General features: G+C 42.1%; 1 protein-coding gene across 2 annotated transcripts; it reads right to left on the reverse strand.

The window, feature by feature from the left end:
* Window positions 1–445: 445 nt before the first annotated feature.
* igf1 (insulin-like growth factor 1) lies at window positions 446–10259 on the reverse strand. 2 transcript variants are annotated; one of them, XM_043708858.1, is made up of 4 exons: window positions 10038–10259; window positions 7739–7895; window positions 2452–2582; window positions 446–1636 (listed from the first exon to the last, which is right to left on the reverse strand). In XM_043708858.1, exons 1-4 carry the CDS (start codon window positions 10122–10124, stop codon window positions 1571–1573), a joined length of 441 nt encoding a protein of 146 aa, XP_043564793.1. In that variant the 5' UTR covers window positions 10125–10259; the 3' UTR covers window positions 446–1570. The 2 variants fall into 2 exon arrangements, with proteins under 2 accessions (XP_043564793.1, XP_043564792.1); XM_043708857.1 differs by having other exon boundaries at window positions 2416–2582.
* Window positions 10260–21793: the final 11534 nt, after the last annotated feature.

Consider the following 21793-nt stretch of genomic DNA (forward strand, 5'->3'; position numbering starts at 1 on the left):
GACTTAGGCTTATAAATAGTAAATAACATTTGCATCACTCAAATATGGAGGAACCTCAATTATCCGGCATTCGATTATCTGAAAATCGGATTATCGGGCAAAATCGCAAGGTCCTGAAGTTTGACTGAACTATGTTATCTGGCATTTGATTATCTGTTATTTGATTAACCAAATGAAATACTCCCCGCCCGTGTCCTTTGGATAATCGAGGTTCCTCTGTTCTGAGTAAGGACCATTTCCAACCACAGAGAAAATCTAACCATCTCCACTTCCATTCCTGCATCTGCCGCACAGTTATGTCACCAAGTCCTACCAGACCATAGGGCTCCTCTCTCATTAGAGAGAGACAACTAGTGGTGGTTTAACTTGAGGGTCACCATGTCTCAGTTGAGGGGAAGAGGGTGAGAAGGAGAGTCCTTAATGGAAACCTCAGCTGGTGTGGGAATTAAACCCATGCTGCCCAGCCAACTGAGCTAACTAATTCCATATGGTCTGTTTCTGTGCTGGAAACTCAATGTAATCTATTCTTCAGATAAAAGTTGGAAGAAGCAGTTCATTTAAACATTATCATTGTCAGATTATAAGGGTAGCAGGGTGAAGTTCTGCTCTTAAAATGCAGCCTTGCTAAAATAGTGGACAAGTTGGAGATGAAACTACGAAATCATAGGGGTGATTTAGAATAGTGTGATTCTTGTGTAAACTTCAAGTTTAAAACATTACAGTTTCTTAGCAACAAAATACCGAGGGGTCAGAGACCTTATTGTACTGATTGAAATCCTGGGTTATCAGTGAAACTGCATCAGATTGTATTCCGTAATCTTATGGTATCTGCAGTTACAAAAATCAACACGCTAAAGTGTGCAAATATTGAAAGTACCTGTAACTTGGCTTGCACTTTTGATATATAGCCCAATTACCATATTGCCATGGATCCGTGCCACAACTGCATAAATGTTGCAATCCAAGCCTCTGCCTCAACCCATCACCATCACTTGCCCTCCCCTCCCTAGCATGGCCCATCCTGAGCGAAAACAGAAGGATTAATTTGCTGCAGCCCAATGTAAATAGAATGCATTTTCTTTTGATTTTGCAAACCTGCTACTTATGTGTAATTTAGTGTCCTGCACAGTCAACCATGAATCCAGCGCCATCTATGATTACAATTAGCTTCTTAAAAAGGACATATGTCACAATCTTTGGTTGCAAGTTAAAATGAAATCTGTTTCTTAGTCTCTGGCACTCCAATGGTCCACACAAATGCAGTTGATTAACTCATCGTTGGCTATGGACATTTGGATGTAACACACCTGCTGAGAAAGACATTGTTCTCTGGTAATAGGATCCATTCAAAAAACCTTCTATATATTCCCCCCCTCCAAAGAAAACCTGGGAATTCTGACAAGGCAACAGAGGATTTGTGCTTTCCATACGAAGTGTTCACCCAATAACAGATCTCTCTTGTGACCAGTGTGTGACTCTTGATTGTTGAATGGTGTTTCGCTATGCAGTGAGCCCACACCAGTGTTATCCTGGAACAGGTTCGCCTCTGATCCCTTCATTGCCTACTCTCTCAAATCCGGGAATTTCGCTGGATACTGCTGGCATTAGCCCGGTTGGGGTTCCTCCACACATTCTCCTGCAACAGAGCAAGAGAAAAATAACGTTGAGTTGTGAAACCTAAAGCATTGATCACTGAGGCACGTTTATTCCGAGGTTCAAAAACAACCGTTAGCATTAAAGTGCTTCAAGGAGACATTAGCCAAGAGAAAGGGAGAGTTTGAAGGAAATGATACAAGTACAGGTAAACAAAAACCTGGTCAAAATGTTCGGTTTCTAAGGAACACCTTAATAGAGGAGAGAGATGTAAAGGGGCTTAGGCAGAATCTTTCAGAGCTTGGGGCACAAACAGCTGCCAAAGATGGAACATAACAGGTCGGGGATTTGCAAGAGGCAGGAGGTAGAGAAACATCTGTCTAGGTTATACAGGTTTATCAATGTGACCACATCACGAGGCAGATCAATGGAGGCCAGTGAATAGGGGGGTGAGAACTTAAACATTAAGGGTTGGTTGCTCAGGAGCCAATGTAAATCAACAAACATTTGGGGAGGGGGTTAAGATTGGTTTTCAAGTGGGTGGGAGATGTTTGATCTTCCAAAGTGGCATTGGAATAATTGAGGCTAGAGTTTCAGAAGAACTGAGGGTTGTGGTACAACAGAGGTGGAGATAGTTGCCTTTGTGATTGTGGAGGTGGGAGTTCAGAGTCTGAGTTGGGATCAGGGAGCGAAATCACTCACAAGTTTGTGATGGGGACTGAAAACAGTGGTTTCTTACATTTGAGACAATGGGTGTGCAGGATCCTGTGAGGTCTGTGGTGCAGGGGTGAGGGCGATGGGTAGGATATGACCTTTCCTTACCCTCTGTCCTTTCTCAGTGTGATGTTGGATACGTACGGGGCCAGTTGCTCGCTGGGGCTTTGCACAGTACATCTCGAGCAACTTGAGGTCACAACTCTGGAAGCAGCACTCATCCACAATCCCTCTGTGTGGCCGCCTAACGCTTGACCTGTAGCCTGTGGGTTTGTCTGTGTGAGCAAAAATACTTTCATTTAGTCCTGCTCTCCATGTGATCACCAGGTTGCCGAGACCATAAAGAAGGTGAAAAACTGATTCACAACTGTGACAACAGAATAAAAAGCTCATATATTTACCAGGAAACCCTCTCACCGGCTTAGAGGAACTATCTTTTAAAAATGGAACACTCATATTTTGGTTTTGTTAAGCTGAAAGACATATTTAACATAATGAAGGAGGTCACTGGGCTAGACAGAGAGGTGCTGTTCCCACTTGTGAGGGAGAACAATGTCAAAGAACAATAAATAAGATCATCATTGACAAATCCAATAGGAATTGTTATGAAGTTGCGGGTATACTGTACCTTTAAGGGAGCTGAAATTTCTGGCTAGCTCAAAGTGTCCTGAACAAGTTAAAAGTGTAAAAAGCAAGCAGTAGCTGGGTTGGTATGAGACAAAAGCAAATTCAAATTCAGCCAATCAGTTTAGATTATGCCCCAAGATACCAAACTCCAATCAAGTTTGAATTTAGTATTTTGATAATAGTAAAACCAATGAAACAATCCGATGTTTTGGGGTATAAATATCAGACATTTTGAATAGTTAGTCAGAAGGAGAACTGCTAAGCCACCAACAGATGTAGGCTGCTAGTTTAAGAGCTCGCTGAGAGGTACCTGTCTGTGGATGAAGTCTGCGTAGCAGAACATTGAGGCTGACCTGGAGAGAGAATCTACAGAGAAAAATCTACATAGGAAACTTGGCAAAGCTGACTGGTTTTGAAATGGGAATATTTTTCTGTAAATTGTAATCGGGTTTTTAAAAATTGGGCTAGTATTGTAGAAGGGGAAGTAAAAGATAGGTTTAAGAGAAAGGAGTTGTAAATAGTTGTTAGTTAATATTCTCTGTTAGACTTTTAAAAAATTATTAATTTTTGCTTTAGATAGAGACCTCTGGGATAGCTCTTTGCCTCGAACTTTAACAGATTACTGCATGAGGTGAATCTTTTCTGTGTTGCTGGTTTAGGTTAGCAGAGGGGTTTACCCCGTGTCATAACAGAATTCAGGAGAATCTTCTTTTCACAGAGAACAGTGAGAAGATGGAACTTGGTCCCTTGGGGATTGGTTGAGGGGACAGTATAGATCCGCTGGGGGTGCGAGTGGAAAGGATATTTCCTCTTGTAGTCAACTGAGACTAGGGGGTAATAATTATAAATAAGAGATCATCGATTTGAAACAGAGATGAGGAGAAATTTTCTCCCCTGCAGAGGGTCATGAGTTTTTGGAACTGTCTTCCACAAAAAGTGGTGGCATATGTTTAAGGCAGCGAGGAATAAGAAAGAAATGAAGTGAAATGTTATTGGGGGCTCGGCAAAATGTGGATCAACATCTTGTTGAATGGTGGATCAGGCTGAATGGGCCAAATGGCTCTTAACTTGTGTGTCTATAAACGTCGAACGGAAAGCTGAAGAAAGGAAGATGAAGGATGTGGGGATGGGATAAGATGAAATAGGTAGAAAGAGTCTGAAAACTTAGTTCAAAGGAGTCATGTGGACTGTTTCTCTGGTAAAGACTCAATGCAGTTCTGTACTTGTATAAATTTATGTGTAATATTTATAATACATATATTTTCACATTGAGGAAGGAAAGTTTCCCTGACCAGCTGATATTTGGAAACCCAGTAATCCTAATGATTTGATGCATCATCTGAGCCCCTGGCCATAACACACAGGCTCAGAACTTTGCCAGAATCCATGGGCTTGAAGTCTCAAGCAGAATGATCAGTGCCAAAAAAAATACATTTGGCAGGAGAAATGCTGTGTTGTACAAAATCTAATGTTGGAAAGGAAATGTGTGCTTTTGTCAAAGTTTCAGATATGTTTGTTCATCCACTTCGAAAAGGGCTGAAGATATGATGAACAACTGGTTTAACCATTCCCTGCCAGGTCTGGCTGACCATATACAACACTCTCAGGTCCCACTCCTCTCTGCCAAAACCACACACTAGTCCAGGATCAACCTAGAATGTAAAGATATCCCCAACTTCCCTTGAACTCTAAACCATCCTCTTAAAAACAGAAATTGCTGGAAAAACTCAGCAGGTCTGACAGCACATGTGGAAATAGAAACACAGTTGACATTTTGAGTCCAGTGATCCTTCTTCAGAACTCTTCAATAATTTTCCCTGTCTCCTCCAGCCCCAACAAAAAAGGTGATGAGCCTCTGCTTTTCTACATCACAAAGATTAGAACTATCCACCAGCAGATCGTTTGTTTCCCTAGCCACTGGGCCAGACTTATTCCAAAGCTCTCTGTTGTCCTTGCCTTGAACTTGCATCTTTCCTTACTTTCTCTCCCATCTTTCCTAATGCCCTCTTTGTGTGCTGTCAGGTAGTCCCATCTCCCGCTTCCTACATAGTATTGAGTGTTGTTGGAGCTGGACTCATCCAGGCAAGTGGAGGGTATTTCATCACACTCCTGACTTGTGCCTTGAAGATTGTGTCTAAGATTTGGGGAAATCTGGAGATGGGTTACTCACTGCAGAATTCATAACTTCTGACCTGCTTTTGCAGCCATAGTATTTATATGGCCAGTCCAGTTGAGTTTCTAGTCAACGGTAATCTCCAGGATATTCACTGTGGAGAATTAAGACATTGAATGTCATGGGATGATAGTTTGATTCTCTCTTGTTGGCGATAATCTTTACTTGGCACTTATGTGGTGTGCGAATTATTGGACATTGTCAGCTCAACGCTGGATATTGTCTATGTCTTTCTGTATTTGGACATGTGAGAAGTGGTGAATGGTGCTGAACATCATGCAATCATCAGCAAATATCTCCACTTCTGACCTTATGATGGACGGAAGGTCATTGATGAAGCAGAAATGTTCTGCACAAGTTTTTCCTATGTGCCAGGTTTGACTCCAACCAGCAGCGAGTTTGCCCCCATTGACTCTAGTTTTGTTAGGGCTCCTTGATGCCGCACTCAGTTGAATGCAACGTTGATGTCAAAGGCTGTCACTCTCCCCTCCCCTCTGGAATTCAGACACTTTGTCCATGTTTGAACCAAGGGTGTAATGAGGTCAGGAGCTGAGTGGCCCAGGTGGAACCCAAACTGAGCATCACTGAGCAGGTGCTGCTCACTGTTGATGACCCCTTCCATCACTTTACTGATCATTGAGAGTGGACTAATGGGGTGGTAATTGGCCAAGTTGGATTTGTTCTGCTTTTTATATACAGGACATACCTGGGTAATTTTCCACATTGTGACATAGATGTCAGTATTGTAACTGTACTGAAACATTTGGCTAGGGGAGTGGCAAGTTCTGGAGCACAAGCCTTCAGTGGTATTGCTGGAGTGTTGTCAGGGCCCGTAGCGTTTGCAGTATCTACAGTCTCCAACTGTTTCTTGATATCTCATGGGGTAAAATAATGAGGCTGAAGACTGGCACATGTGAGGCTGGAGGTGGATGGGGTTGGCTAAACAGCCTGCCTCATTGTTGTAAGATTCAATGGTGAAATGTGAATGATAACAGACCCACGTCCACTTTGTTCACCTTCTCTCATATTGGTGATCACATGATACAATGGGAATGAATCACGTGATCAATTGGATTAGTCTACAACAGATCCAGACATGAATTGAGGAGACTCTCTGTGTGGGAGCTTTGAGAACCAGAGGTCTCAATGTTACCCAATCTTTATCATTATCTCTTTCAACACAATTAGCATTCATTTCTCCTAAATTCAAACCTCCTGGTATTATTATAATGATCTCATACCAATGCAGCATGGTTCTGATATCAATTGCTGTTTGAACCATTCACTCACACAAGGGGATGATTGATCTCAGTGAACGAACATAAGAAATAGGAGCAAGAGGAGAACCTTCAGCCCACTGAGTGTGATACTGTCATTTGATTTGATTGTGTCTGATCTTGGGCTTTGACTCTACTTTCTGCCCTCTCCCCAGAATTAGGGCCAGAGCATTCAGGAGAGATGTTAGGAAACTCACAGGGTGGGAGAGGTTTGAGCTCTCACAAATGATAGAGGAGGCTGGATCAGTTATTAGTTTTAAATCTGGGATAGATAAACTTTTGTTAAGCATAATATTAAGGGATATGGGCCAAAGGCCCATATTATGGAGTTAGGCCACAGATCAGCCATGATCTCATTGAACGTTGGAACAGGCTTGAGGGGCTGAATGGCCTACTCCACTCTCTATGTTCCTAAGTATTTTGTTCTTATGTCAGTCCTAACAAGACTGTACAGTTATAAATACAGGAACAGGGGGAAGCCATTCAATCGCTTTGAGCATGCTCCATTATTCTAGATGATAGTTCATCATCTACCTCAACACACTATCCCAATATCCCTTAATGTCATTAGTAACTCGAAATCCACTGATCTTGTCTTGAACTTGCTCAATGAGCTTCCATAGAGGGTCACAATGATCTACTAGTCTCTGGTTGAGAAAATTCCTCTTCACTTCAGTCTCTTTATCCAGAGGCTATTTCCCTGGCTGTAGACCCGAACATAGAGTCGTAGAACACAGGAACAGACTCTTCAGTTCAACCAGTCTATACTGAGCATAATCCCAAACTAAACTAGTCCCACCTGCCTGCTCCTGGCCCCTATCCCTCCAAACCTCTCCTATTCATGTACTTATCCAAATGACTGTTAAACATTGTAATTGTGTCCACGTTCACTACTTCCTCAGGAAGTTCATTCCACACGCAAACCACCCTCTGTAAAACATTTGCCCCTCAAGTCTTTAAATCTCTCTCCTCTCACCTCAGACAGGGGAAACATCCTTTCAGCATCTACACTGTTCACCCTTCGAAAATTATAATATATTTCAATGACACCACCTCTTATTCTTCAAAACTCGAAGAGAATCCAGGCCCAGTCTTCTCACTTCTCCTTAGTGGACTATCCCAATCTATCTTTCTAGGAATCTGTCTGGTAATCCTCTCTTTGGCCAGTGTATCCTTCCTCAGATAAAGGGATCTCTTCGGCACCCAATAATCCAGGTGTGGACTTACCAAGTCTCTACACAGGTTTGAAGAAAGATAGTGGTGAAATGGCAGAGCACTGGAAACAATCTTAAAATCCCCCTGCTCAATCACTTCAGAATCTGATACAGCAAAGAAAGGGTGGCAGTAAACTTACTGAAATAGAAGCCTCGGTCGCCACACACAAACTGGAGAGCATCCACCAACTCTGCCCCACACAGTGTCTCTGTGCTGGCATCCACCCCACTCAACGTCAGCACACACAGCATCAGGTAGAACAGGTGAGGGTAGGAGACAAGACTAATCCTGACAACCTGCAGAAGGAAGGAGAGATAATTACTATTGAAATCTCCGCCACCAAGTCAGTCAGCCTTGCTTAATGTTTCTCTCCCCACACTAACAGCCCTGATAGAACGTTGGTTGCAGCTCAGTGGATAGCATTGTGTCAGAGCTTTGTAGCTTCACATGTCCGTAGTGACTCAAGTAGGACAACACTAGCAGTTCTTGGCAACCCCACCATGCTGTGGGTACCCAGCAGGTTGGGATTTCACACCAAAGGCTTCCAAACTGGCAAATGAAATTCCCGGATGAAGCCAACCATATTGCCTTCAGCCATGTAACATGGATCGATTGTGAACGCAGGCTTCTCTCATCCCTTCACGTACATCGACCTGTTTAACAAAGACCCGTCAGCAGTAAGACAAACAACGCAAAGTCCATCTCCCATGAATCCCAATTTGGACACGTTCACCTTCCTAGGCGGAGGAACGTACAGGGAAAAAATGTATATTCAAAATTAAAGAGCTTAACACTTTCACCAAGGGCTCACCTCACAGAATCACAGAATTATTATGGTGCCAAAGGAGACCATTCAGCCCATCATGGCTGTACCAGCTCTATTACCTAGTGCCAATCTCCCACTTTGTCCCCCATATCCTTGCATATTATTTCTATCAAATAATCATCTAATGCACTTTTGGATGTCTCTGTTGAACCACATTCCCAGGTGATGCATTCCATACCCGAATTACTTCTCTGAGTGTAAAAGCTTTTCCAAAGGTTACTCTTGCTTTGTTTTGACATCACTTTAAGTCCATTTGTTGTTGTTTAGAAAACTCTTACCTGATTTTGTTGTATCACATTTACATTGGTAAAGACCATTACTAGCCTGGCACTATTTGATGCAACAGGACATTTAAAAGCAGCTGCCACTATTTAAGCTTGTCCCTGGCACGTTGAGGTTTTGACATGTTTCGTATTACACACTACTGAGTGTGAGAGGTGTTAGTATTGCAGCATGTGGAAACCACAACCCCAGTGAAGAGAATAACCAACAAGAGGTATCTCCTTCAACAATCATACTGCTTGGAATAAGGCTTGAGATGGAAGTGCAAATTAAACCTGGTGAACTGGAGTTGAATTGGGTACAGAAAGTGAAACAGAGAGAGGGTGGGTTAAGAGGAGGGAGAAAAGATGAGATGGAACTGAAGAAAAATTTAAACTCAAACTATTAAAATCTCTGACAACAATGTGAAACTCTACACCTGTGTTTGTTAATTTTCAGTGCCAGAGATGGTGATCAGGTGTAATTAATAATTATCACCTTGGCTACTTGGACAAGCATCATATAGCAAAATGGCTGCTGATTTGTAATGCGCAGATGTACTAACAGTGTGAGTACAATTCTTGCACCAACTGAGGTTACCGTGAAGGACTCTCCTTCTCAACTTTGCCCCTCACCTGAGGTGTGGTGACCCTCAGGTTAAACTACCACCAGTCAGATCTCTCCCTATCGCTAATGAGGGAACAGCGCAATGGTGAGTTTACCTTTACCATACTTAAATTAGTACTGACAAGACTTAACTTTCTGTCGAGTTAAGTTGGTATCTACTGCACAAAAACACAAACTTCAGACAGTTCAATGAATTTCAATGGTGAAACAGTCAGTCAAATGCCACCTTCATGAAGCTGGAAGCAGAATAGCACAATTTAGACAGCAGTATTTGGAATTCCTGTTTACCGTGTATACCATTTCCCACAAATGCCACTTAATCCCAAATTCTGCCACATTAAATACATTTCAAGATAACTGTCAGAAAAATTGGTTTAAGATGTGAAAATAGTCTCAAATTGCAATAATTACACTTGATTTTTGAGTGTTTCTTGAAATATAAACTAATGTCCCCCCAGAAACCTACCTGTAGTATGAAGGGTAAGAGGTGAGCTTTAGCTGTGGCTATAGTCTCTACACAAGCTGAGATTCCTGGATGCAAGCAATTCATTAAATGCTACCTCCAATCGTTGAGTCCCTGGAATTTAAAGGTTAATTTGTCCGACATTCTACCCTTCGGAAGGTCTGAGGTTTACACACACATAGTAGGATCTGTCTCAGTTTCAGCAGCGCGGCTGGAGTTCAATACACACCAAAGATGAGAGAGAGCGGGCAAAAAAATCACCTGAAAGACGTGTGCGAGGCGGCAGTTGGGTGTCTGAGCTGATTTCTGTGTCTCCTCCATCACTTGTGTCACTGCTGAGCTCCCCATTCAGTGCCCTCACTTCCAGCCTGGCAAATCCAGCGGCAAAGTCAGTTCCGGAGTCTGAGTTTACATCGCTGGCTCTTTCACACTCAAGAGCTGGGAGAATGTTGATCGATTGCGCAGTTTTAAAAAAAAAATCTGCGCCCATTTCAAGGACGGAGGGATTTCATTTAAAGAGATTCCCCTCGATCTGACTGTGTCTCTCTCTCTCACACACACGTCAGCTTTCCCTTCCCAAACCCGACGTTGGAATCAAACACTTTGAACAAGTGATTTTGCGAGTTCGCTTCTTCCACAGCGAATTAAACCTTGCGCCCAATTCCCTTCACTTTGTGAATTTAACCCCCTCACCCCACACACTTCTGCATAAAAATACCAAGAGACGCTCATAGACTCAGCACAGTTTAAAATCACAACTAGCTTCTGGATTTTGTGAGTTTATTATAATGCCATATATATATATATAAACTCTATAAGTTCCAATCTTAATGCAACTTTCTTAAGAAATGTGAGCACGCGGTTAGGGAGTTGGGTAATTTTGCCGGGAGATTCACTGGCCTTCTCGGCTGCAGGCTGTGCAGGAACCGACTACTCAGGTTTGGGGTTTGAGAGAGACTGGGGTTTAAATAAAAACCTAGGATTGGTTTAGACCTCGGCTGGGCAGTTTGTAACTGACTGTTTGCCCTCTCAATGGGACAGTTACATCTGTTTTAGGGCCAGTGTTCCTGCCCCAGAGATAGGTCAGAACAGCTTGGCTCAAAATATCTTCAATGCTGCTGGCATCTAAAGTGCCCCGCTGAGGTAGATCCTCGATCTATTCCCCCAAGAATACACCCAATACAGCCCAGGCCTGGTTCAATGACATTGGACTCTGTCAGTACCACTGGTCGTGGCCAGAGGGAGACAGAGAGCAGGGACTCAGACCAGGCGCCCAATGTTGCATCAAAATTCAGGTTTGGCTAGAGGATGGATAAATCCACAAAACCTGATCAAATGTCCCTTAAAACTCTGAGGGAAGCTAGGGAAGTGATTGCTGGGCCCCTTGCTGAGATAATGGCATCATGGATAGTCACAGGTGAGTTGCCACAAGACGAGAGGTTAGCTAATATGGTGCCATTATTTAGGAAAGGTGGTAAGGAAAAGCCAGGCAACTATAAACCGAAGCGCCTGACATCAGTGGTGAGTAAGTAGTTAGAGAGGATTCTGAGGGTTGGAGAGTTTGAGCTATAGGAAAATGTTAAATAGGCTGGGGCTATTTTCCCTGGAGTGTTGGAGGCTGAGGGGTGACCTTAGAGAGGTTTATATAATCATGAGAGGCATGAATAGGATAAATAGACAAAGTCTTTTCAAGATAGAAGAGTCAAAAAGTAGAGGACATGGGTTTAAGATGAGAGAAGAAACATTTAAAAGGAACCTAAGGGCAACTTTTTCACATAGAGAGTGATGTGTGGATGGAATGAGCTGCCAGAGGAAGTGATGGAGACTGGTACAATTACAACATCTGGATGGGTGTATGAATAGGAAGGGTTTAGAGGGATGTGGGCCAAATGCTGACAAATGGAACTAGATTAATTTAAAATATCTGGTCAGCATTGATGATTTGGACTGAAGGGTCTGTTCCTGTGCTATTCATCTCTATGACTCTATCTCCCTCCTTTAAAATCTCCCAACACAACTGCTGCCTTCACCTCCAGTCTTAGTTATCATAAAGCAGGAGGAAAGAGGTCCCATCCCCAACTCCCTGAGTTTTGGACTCCCCTTCCATTCTACACATTGATCCATTTTTATCCGGGGATGTACATTTTCTCCTTCTGTCTTCCCTGGAAGTTGAAACAGTTCTATATTTCCAGTCCTCATTCTCCCCCTTCATCACCCAGTCATCATCTCCTATCACAAGGTGCCCTCAGTCCATTTAATTAAATCCACTGTCTGGGAATTTGATGACTCATTGCAGTCTTTTTCTTTCTAATTATGAACTCCTCAAAGTTCCTTGAATTTCCTTCACTTTTCTTTCAGCATACACATTGTATTGTGCCCTGCAAACCTGTACTTCAAACATTACAGCTGTTTTTTATATTCGTTCATGGGATGTAGGGATCGCTGGCTAGATTAGCATTTATTGCCCATCCCTAATTGCCCAGAGGGCAGTTATGAGTCACACATGTTAGGATAGATTGCTTACAGTGTGGAAACAGGCCCTTCGGCCCAACAAGTCCACACCGACCCGCCACCCACCCAGACCCATTCCCCTACACCTAACACTATGGGCAACTTAGCATGGCCAATCCACCTAACCTGCACATTTTTGGACTGTGGGAGGAAACCGGAGGAAACCCACGCAGACACGGGGAGAAAGCGCAAACTCCACACAGACAGTCGCCTGAGGCAGGAATTGAACCCGGGTCTCTGGTGCTGTGAGGCAGCAATGCTAACCATTGTGCCACCGTGGCGTGCATCCAGGGTTGTGTGCAGGCCAGATTGGGTAAAGATGGCAGATTTCCTTCCCAAAAAGGGATAATGAGCCAATTGGGTTTTACAACAATTGATACAATTAGGCCAGCATTTTCATTCCAAAATATTTTGCTCAAATTCAAATTTCACTAGTTGTCACGGAGAGACTTGACCTCACTCTAGAAATCACAGAAATCCAAGTTTAATTAAACTATATATGAAAAACATTTTTATTGTATCAAAATAATCAGTCAGTGAGTCCCACCCCAACCACATAACCTGCATCCATCAGATACCATTCAGTGTTCTTCGGGAGGAGTTCAGAATGGATTGTTCCTGTGTCTCAGGGATTCTCACCTTTTCCCTGAGTGTAAGGAGAAAGTAAGTACTGCAGATGCTGGTGATCAGAGTCTTGCTGGAAAAGCACAGCCGATCATTCATAGTGAAGGGCTTGTGCCCAAAACGTTGATTCTTCTGCTCCTCAGACGCTGCCTGACCTGCTGTGCTTTTCCAGCACCACACTCTCGACTCTTTTCCTTGAGTGTCATAGCCCCATGGTTGGGGAGGACTATGGCAACTTTGCCTTTTACTGAGACAAAGGATGATTCTCATTGTTAATGACACTCCAGTTTCATCAACATGCTTTGAGAAAAGATCTCTTAAGTACTCTTTCCTACTGGTCTATAGATCCCTACACTCTTATAGAGTTTACTTTCCTATAACAACCACATCAGGTGAAACATCCAAAAAGATAGCAATCTCAACAAGAACCACACAGCAGAGTTTCATGACCGTCGGATCTACTCAAATTAAATTTAATTTCTGAGGTTGTATAATTATGTAACTTTTTCCGCCATTGTGTGTACAATGTTCCTTCCAATTCAACGCATTGTCTACTTTGACAGCTGGACACTAGTAACCTCTTCAATGTCCCACATCATGAATTTTCAGTGCAACGATGTCACTTAACTGGCTTTTTCTTAAAGTCTATCATGCCTTCTTTCATCTGGTTTTCATTCACTTTATGGGAAGGTGATGGCCTTGTGGTATTGTTGCTAGAGTAGTAATCCAGAGACTTAAATAGTGTTCTGAGGAACTGGATTCAAATTCTCCACGGCAGATGGTGAAATTTGAAATCAAGAATAATCTGGAATTGATGACAATGAAACCATTGTTGGAAAAATCCATCTTTTTCAGTAATATCATTAAGGGAAGGAAACTGCAGTCCTTAACCCACTTAAGGCCTACATGGGATTCCAGACCCTCAACAATTACAGCAGAAGGTTGACTCTTAACTGCCCTCTGGGTAATTAGGGATGGACAATAAATGCTGCTGAGCTAGTGACAATCATTCCCATAGAGGGTGAAAAGCTGGATGTTAAGAGGTGACCTTATAAAGGTTTATATAGTCATGAGGGGTATGGATAAGGTGAATAGCAGGTGTTTTCTCATCTAGGGTGGGCATTTCATGGCTAGGGGGCCTATTTGTAAGGTGTCAGGAGATAGATTTAAAAAAGACTGATGGGGAATTATTTTACACAGAGAGTGGTGCGTGTGTGTAATGAACTTCCAGAGGAAGTGGTGGATGGGAGTACAGTTACAATGTTATAAGACAATTAGATAAGGACATGAATAAGAAATATTTGGAGGGTTATGGGCCAAACACAGGCAGGTGGGACTAGTTTCATTAGGGATTATGGTCGGCGTGGACTGGTGGGACCGAAGGGACTGTTTCTGTGCTGTATGACTCTATGACACTACAGTTGACAGTGCCAAGTCCTGAGGAGATCCAGCATTTGTTAATGTGTACCCTGAGTCAATTTCAGAAACGTAGAACATTAAACTAATATCAGTTGGGTCTTGTTGTGAAGGACATCACTGACTAGGGTGGCATTGTGGCTCAGTGGTTAGCACTGCTGCTTCACAGCGCCAGGGACCCGGATTCAATTATGGCTTTGGCAACTGTATGTGTAGAGTTTGCACATTCTCCCTGTGTCTGTGTGGGTTTCCTCTGGGTGCTCCAGTTCCCTCTAATAGTCTGAAGATGTCTAGGTGGATTGGCCATGCTAAATTGCTCATTGTATCCAGGGGTGTGCAGGCTAGGAAGATTAGCCATGGACAATGCAGGGTTACAGGGAAGGGAGGGTCACTGTGGACTTGATGGGCCAAATGGTCTACTTCCACACTGTAGGGATTCTATTCTATGGGAAAGACCCAAAGTAAGGGAGTAAGTTGTTTGATTTTTCCAAGACTTCAAATGTTTGCATTGTACATAAAGCCGCAGACTTGTGCTAACGTAATTCCCATGTGCTGCTGGATCAGCTGGACAAGATGGAACAGCATCATTCACTGTCTCATGAGGTAATTTAGCAATCTTTAACCTATCGATATGTGGAACGAGGGGATCAAGGAGGCTCTGTGATACAATCTAATTAAAACACTATCAATGTTAGGGCGGCTGTTTGGTAATCATTCAGCTCAGCAGGCCATGACTGCTTAGCAATAGGCAAAATGATAGATGATTACGAACAGTGAGGATCAGTTTGGCTTTTAAACAAGCACTGAACAACCAAAGACAAGTTAGGAAACGGAAAACAAATTTGGAATAACTCAAGTTAATGAAGAGTGTAAGGTGTGACATTAATGTTCAGTAAAATGGGGTCGAGTTCATGAATCCTGCACAACATTACCATAAATGAGAATAAAGCAAATTAAAGTTGACCATGGCCCTATCTTTATTCTTTATCGCCTCAAATTTCTGAGGTCTGCTCAATCAGGCAGAAGCAGACATGAAAACTGATCTATGGCTGCCACCTTGTGGTCAAAACAAGAACAATTAAGCATGCCAGCATCGAAATCCATCAATGGAGAAATCAAAATGTATATTTTAAAAAGTAATAAAAACAAGTATAACATCTCGACAGCACCTCAGGACATCACAACAGGCTTCAGAGCAACTGGAGCACTTTCGAAGTGTTATTATAGAGTGTAGTATAGCAGCAATGTAAAACACAGCCAGCTCCCACAATCAGAAAAGCGTTAGCACCTGATAAATCTACCTTTAATGATGTTGGATAAATATTTGGCAAGACTATGGAGAGAACACCCCTTCTCTTTTGGAAATACTGCCATGGGATCTTTTACCTGATAGGTCACAGGGTGCAGAGGAATCTAGGTGTTCAAGTCTGTGAGTCACAAGAAGTTAATTTGCAGATACAGCATGGAACTAAGAAGGCAATTAATATTCCATATTTTCAGAAGACTGTAAGACATAGGCACAGAAGTATGGCATTCAGCCTGTTAGGTCCTCTGTGCACTCAATGAAATCATGATCTGATAATCCTCAACTCCACTTTCCTGTCATTTCCCATGACCCTTGGTTCCTTAGAGATTAATAATCTGTCTATCTAATCCATTACAAAAGTAAGGAGGTTATGCTTTGGGCGTTGGTGTGACCACATCTTTAATACCATGTGCAGTTCTGGTTTCCTTATGTAAGGCGAGATGTAAATGCATTGGAGGCAATTTAAAGTAAGTTTACTTAAATTATACTTGGAATGAGTGGGTTGTGTGATGAGAAAAGGTTGGACTGGGTTTGTTTCCCCTGGAGTTTAGAGAGTGAGGGAGTGAGTTGATTGAAGTGTATCAGATCCTGAATGGGCTTAACAAGGTAGATGGGGAAAGGATGTTTCCTCTCGTGTGTCAGTCACACAGGAAATGAAAGGAATTAATTTCTTTCAGAAGGTTGTGCAGCTTTGAAACTTTCTGTCTCAGAAGGTAGTGGGTCATTGACTATTTTTAAGGCATGAATTCTTGTTTGGCAGGGAAAGGCGAGGTGATTGGGGGAAGGTGGGAATATAGAATTTAGAAAAAAAAACAGATCATTCATATTGAATGTAGCAGCAGGCTTAAGGGGCCGAATGGTTTACTTCTGCTCCTATTTTATATGTTTACATGAATCATAGAAATTTATGGCATTGACAATGATCATTGGTTCTGACAGTCAAAAAACTGCATCAAATCCTAACTTTTGATCCACAGGCCTGTAGGTTATAGCTTTTCAAATCTGCAACCACATAGCTCCTAAACGGAATAAAGGTTCTGTCTTTAACATCATTGTGAGTGATGAGTACTCCCTCTACCTACACCCGTATTGTGAAAATAACCTGTCTCCTCAATTTCTCCTGATCCTTTAACCAATTGTTTTAAGTTTATATTCTGAATTGATTTGACTTATTATTATCACGTACTGAAGTGCAGTGAAAAGCTTTGTTTTGTGAGCAGTACAGGCAGATCATAGCAAACAAGGATATACAGATCATAGGGTGCTCAGACAGAGTGAGGCACACAAGCTTACAGCTGCACTGGAGATTCACAAAGCAAGATCAACATGTGCAAGATCAACATTATTTTAAGTTAGAGATGTTTATTCAGCAGTCTAATTACGGCAGGGAAGAAGCTGTTTTTGAACCTTTTGCTACATGTGTTTACACTTTTGTATCTTCTGGAAGAAGTTGGAAGAGATTATAACCACGGTGGGAGGGGTCTTTGATGAAGTTTTCTGCCTTTCTGCAGCAACAGGAAGTTTATATGGAGTCAACGGATGGGTGGTTGATTTCTGTGAGGGACTGGGCTCTGTAGTTTCTTACAGTCCTGGGGCAGAGTAGTTGCTGTTCTGAATAGAATGCTTTCTATGATACATCAGTAAATGTTGTGAAGGCCCTTATGGACATGCTGAGTTTTCTTAGCTCCTGAGGAAGAAGAGGCATTGTTGTGCTTTCTTGACCATCAAATCAATGTGAGTGGACCGCGATTGATTACTGGTTATTGTCATGCCCAGGAACTTGACGCTTTTTTTTAATTGACCTCTTTATTAAGTGAATGGGTCTTTCCTCTCTACTCCATCAGGACCCCTCATCATTTGTTGCAGCTCAGTTAAAACATCCCTCAGCCTCTTGTGCGCCAAAGGAACAACCATAAAGTATTGAATCTTACCTCATTGTTAATATTTCCCATTCCAGGTAACATTTTTCCTGTAAAATGGTGACCAAAACTGAATGCACTTGTCTAAACCACAGTCTAATGAGTGTTTTATACAGTTCCAGCATTATCTCCTCACTTTTATAATCTAAACCTCACTCAATAATTTAAAGAATCTTGTAATAAAAGTGAAAGTTGCTGGAGAAACTCAGCAGCATTGTGGAGAGAGAAGCAGAGTCAACATTTCAAGTCCGGAATAATTCTTTTATCTCTGAAGGTTGCATTGTTAACTCTCTTCCTCCCTTCACAAATGGTACCAGACCTGTTAACCTACCCAGCACATTCTGTTTTATTTCTGATGTCTAGCGGCTGCAGTACCTTTTATTAAAGTATCCTGGAGGGATTCTTAACTTACCTACCTTATCTGCGAACTTCTAGGATTGGTGGACATTCACTCCAATGTTCCTGATTTCCTCTCCACCTCGGTATCTCCCCCTTTACCATGTATGCATTTGACGTGTTTGCCCTACTCTCATGCATCACCTCACATCTCTCCATTTGCCACAGTGATATCCTCCTGCAGCCGACAGCCTCCTTCTTCACTGTCATGGACCAGGCCAGACCCCCTACAAAATATTTCAAGAAGGTGGTCTAGACACTAACTTTTTCTTATTTTAAAGGCAGATGTAAGGTGGATATTCCAGATGTGATACAGCTAGTCAAACCACTCGGCTTTAAGCAAAACAGAATTTATTTACACACTACAGTTGAAACACAAACAAAAAAAAACAGAATTTAGAATAACTTAACTATTGGAAACCAACCCAACACAGTAACAACTTTGCAGGAGGCACTGGCCTAATGGCTTTATCGCTGGACTGTTAATTCAGAGACCCAGGTAATGTTCTGGGAACCTGGATTCAAATCCTGCCATGGCAGATGGTGGAATTTGAATTCAATTAAAAAAAATCTGGAATTAGGAGTCTAATAATCATCATGAATCCATTGCTGATTGTTGGGGAAAACCTGTCTGGTTCACTAATATTCTTTAGGGAAGGAAACTGCTATTCCCTACCTGAACTGACCTAGATGTGACTCCAGACCCACAGCAATGTGGTGGACTCTTAATTTAGGGCTGGGCAATAAACGCTCCCTAGCCAGTGATGCCCTCATCCTGTGAATGAATAAAGAAAAACACGAATTAACTACTCCAATACAGTAACATCCCATAAACACACCCCTTGGCAAAAAGCCAAATTCAAAGACAGATTCTTACAGGCGGGAGGGAACAACATCCAGAGAGAGATTTCAGAGAATGAGAGCAATCCTTTAGTTAAGCTTGCAACTCCCTTGGACTCTCACATGTTATGACTGCTACAGCTAAAAAACAACTAGAAAAAACCTGAACTGGGAGAACTGGCCACTCCCCTTCGATTGTATAACTGGCCACTCCCCTTCGATTGTATAACTGGCCACTCCCCTTCCATTGTATAACTGGCCACTCCCCTTCGATTGTATAACTGGCCACTCCCCTTCCATTGTATAACTGGCCACTCCCCTTCCATTGTATAACTGGCTACTCCTCTTCCATTGTATAACTGGCCACTCCCCTTCCATTGTTAAACTAGACTCCATGGTACCTCGGCCTTTACCACCTCTAAAAAAAAACAAAGACAGAATAAGCTTTTAAAAACAACAGAATTGTTGCATTGCTACCAATCACACAGTCAATTCTTAAATGTAGCCCGTATTTTTGAATCTGAAACATTGATATTTACCATGACCAGTAAGGGACCCAGTACTGAGCTCTGAGGAACCCCACTGGAGATTGTCTTCCAATTACAAAAACATCCATCGATTATCGATCTTTGATCCCAACCCTGAACCCATTTTGGATTTAACATGTTACTTGTGAGACCATCAGACCTAAAACATAGGAGCAGAAATTAGGCCATTCAGCCCATTCAGTCTGCTCCGCCATTCAATCATGGCTGATAAGTTTCTCAATCCCATTTTCCCGCTTTCTCCCTGTAACACTTGATCCCCTTGATACTCAGGAGCCAATCTATCTTAGTTTAAATATACTCAATGACCTAGTCTCCACAGCCCTCTGTGACAATGAATTCCACAGATTCCCCACTCTCTGGCTGAAGAAGTTTCTCCTTATCTCCATTCTAAAAGACCTTCCCTTTACTCTAAGGCTATGCCCTTGGGTCCTAGTCTTTCCTATCAATTGAAACATCTTCCCAATATCTACTCTGGATTTCAAGAGCTTTAACTTTTTTAGCCACCCTTGAAGATATCCATGTGTGACCATAAGATGCAAGAGCATAAATAGGCCATTCAGCCCATCAATTCTGCTCTGCAATTTGTCACAAAGCTAGTCCCTTTTTTTAAAAAAGCTGTTCCTTGGCTCAAGGAGACTCTGTCCTTGATTTTTTTCAGAGGGACAATAATCCAGACTGGTTTGGTACAGACATGAAAAGGATTTTGAGAGGCCTTTTGTTTATATGTAAACAGTTGAGACTTTAGGCTAAAGTGGTCATGTTTTAGATGTGACCTGTATAATGAAAGGGGATTGGTCAGCTCTCTAGCTGAGCTGAGCAGTTTCAGTTCATCTTGAGCTGGTAAGAAGTTCAACAGGGAGCTGTGTGGAAACTCTTTCTCTCTCTCTCTCTTTCTGCCCTTAAACTTCAACCTATAAGCATGTATTCCATTTATACTGGTTTTTAAAGGGAGATTGCTTATTGGGATTGTTGTGTATATTGGGAACAGCATAACTAAGTCTAATTGGACAGGCTGAGTTCTGTAGGGATTCTTTATTCTATTCTTTGTGTTTCATTGTGTAATTTTGTGAATAAACTTTTGTTTGTTTTAAAATTTAGTAGTCAACCTAGCCAACTTATTCCGGGTAATTTTCACTGTACACTGATTGAAACAAATTGCAAAGTTATGGTCTGTGGCTGCCTACGTAAGGATATTTTAGTTGGCCTGGCCTAGTCCATAACACATTCAATGAGATCATAGCTGATCTTATAATCCTCAACTCCACTTTCCTGCCTTTTCCCCATGATCTTTCACAGAGTAAAAATCTCTTTATCTCAGCAGTGAATATACTAATGACCCTGCCTCCACAACCATCTGGGGTAAAGCCACAGTTTAACCACATTGTTATCTCCACAAAGTTCTCACTGAGTAAGGCATGACCTTGCCCTACAACTCTGTGTGTGATTGATCTTTACCTTTCTAGATAATGATTTATTTGGTTCCTCTGAATTTTTATCAATGATATATCCAAAGCTGGGATAAGTCTCTCTGGGGACCTTCCTCCCCTCTGAAACAATGGTGTAATGTTAAATGTCTCCTCCAGTCCTCTATCACCATCTCAAAGGGTAGTGTATCTGTCAAATTCTTTACAACAGAGAGCTGTTGAGGCTGGTTTGTTAAGTATATTCAAGGCTGAGATAGATTTTTAATTAGTAAGGGTATCAACAGTGATGGAGAAAAGGCAGGTAAGTAGAGTTGAGGATGCACAGATCAGTCATGATTTCACAATAGAACAGCAAATGGACCAGCCTACAGACAACTCCCATTGATATTTTCAGCCCTTGTTCTTTCTTAGCTCTATCTAGGCTGATTTCATATCTCATTTTCTGACAACAATAGCTTTATTTGACTGCTCTGATTTAATCTTTCACTAACAAAGCTCCCCTACTTCCTGTTCCTTTCTACTTCCTGAATGTTGAATTCCTACTGTTATTCACTTCCCAGTTCTGGTCACTCTGCAACCATGTCTCCATAATGGCAAATGGTAATTAAAGGTTATCCATGATCTTCTTGAATGGCAGAGCAGACTTAAAGGATCAAATGGCCTACTCCTCGTCCTATATCACATTTTCATGTGTTAATTCACTCTAGAAAGTCTTGAACCTAATTTTTCGGGTAATATTTGCTCAGCCGAGAGACCCCAGGGCTAGATTTTTTTCGCATTGCTCACTCTACAATTTGTCCAACAGTTAGTGTCTGGTTATTTCCTCTGTATTTGAACTCTAAGTCCCTCTCCAAGACACATACCACCCCAGCTGAGACATATAGATTTATTGTCTCTAGCTCAATGTTCTGGGACTCATACCCTAACAGCATTGTGGGTCTGGCTACACAATATGGACTAGGAGAAAGTGAGGACTGCAGATGCTGGAGATCAGAGCTTAAAAATGTGTTGCTGGAAAAGCGCAGCAGGTCAG

The sequence above is a fragment of the Chiloscyllium plagiosum genome, chromosome 19, assembly GCF_004010195.1.
Source record: "Chiloscyllium plagiosum isolate BGI_BamShark_2017 chromosome 19, ASM401019v2, whole genome shotgun sequence".
Taxonomy (NCBI): Eukaryota; Metazoa; Chordata; class Chondrichthyes; order Orectolobiformes; family Hemiscylliidae; genus Chiloscyllium; species Chiloscyllium plagiosum.

Excerpts from the sequence above, each read along its gene's own strand:
- igf1 (XM_043708857.1), bottom strand. The coding sequence starts at position 10,124 with ATGGGGAGCTCAGCAGTGACACAAGTGATGGAGGAGACACAGAAATCA. Across the intron at positions 7,896-10,037 it reads GCCTCGCACACGTCTTTCAG|GTTGTCAGGATTAGTCTTGT; the intron begins GTGATTTTTTTG and ends TTCCTTCTGCAG. Across the intron at positions 1,637-2,415 it reads ACACTGAGAAAGGACAGAGG|GAGAATGTGTGGAGGAACCC; the intron begins GTAAGGAAAGGT and ends GCTCTGTTGCAG.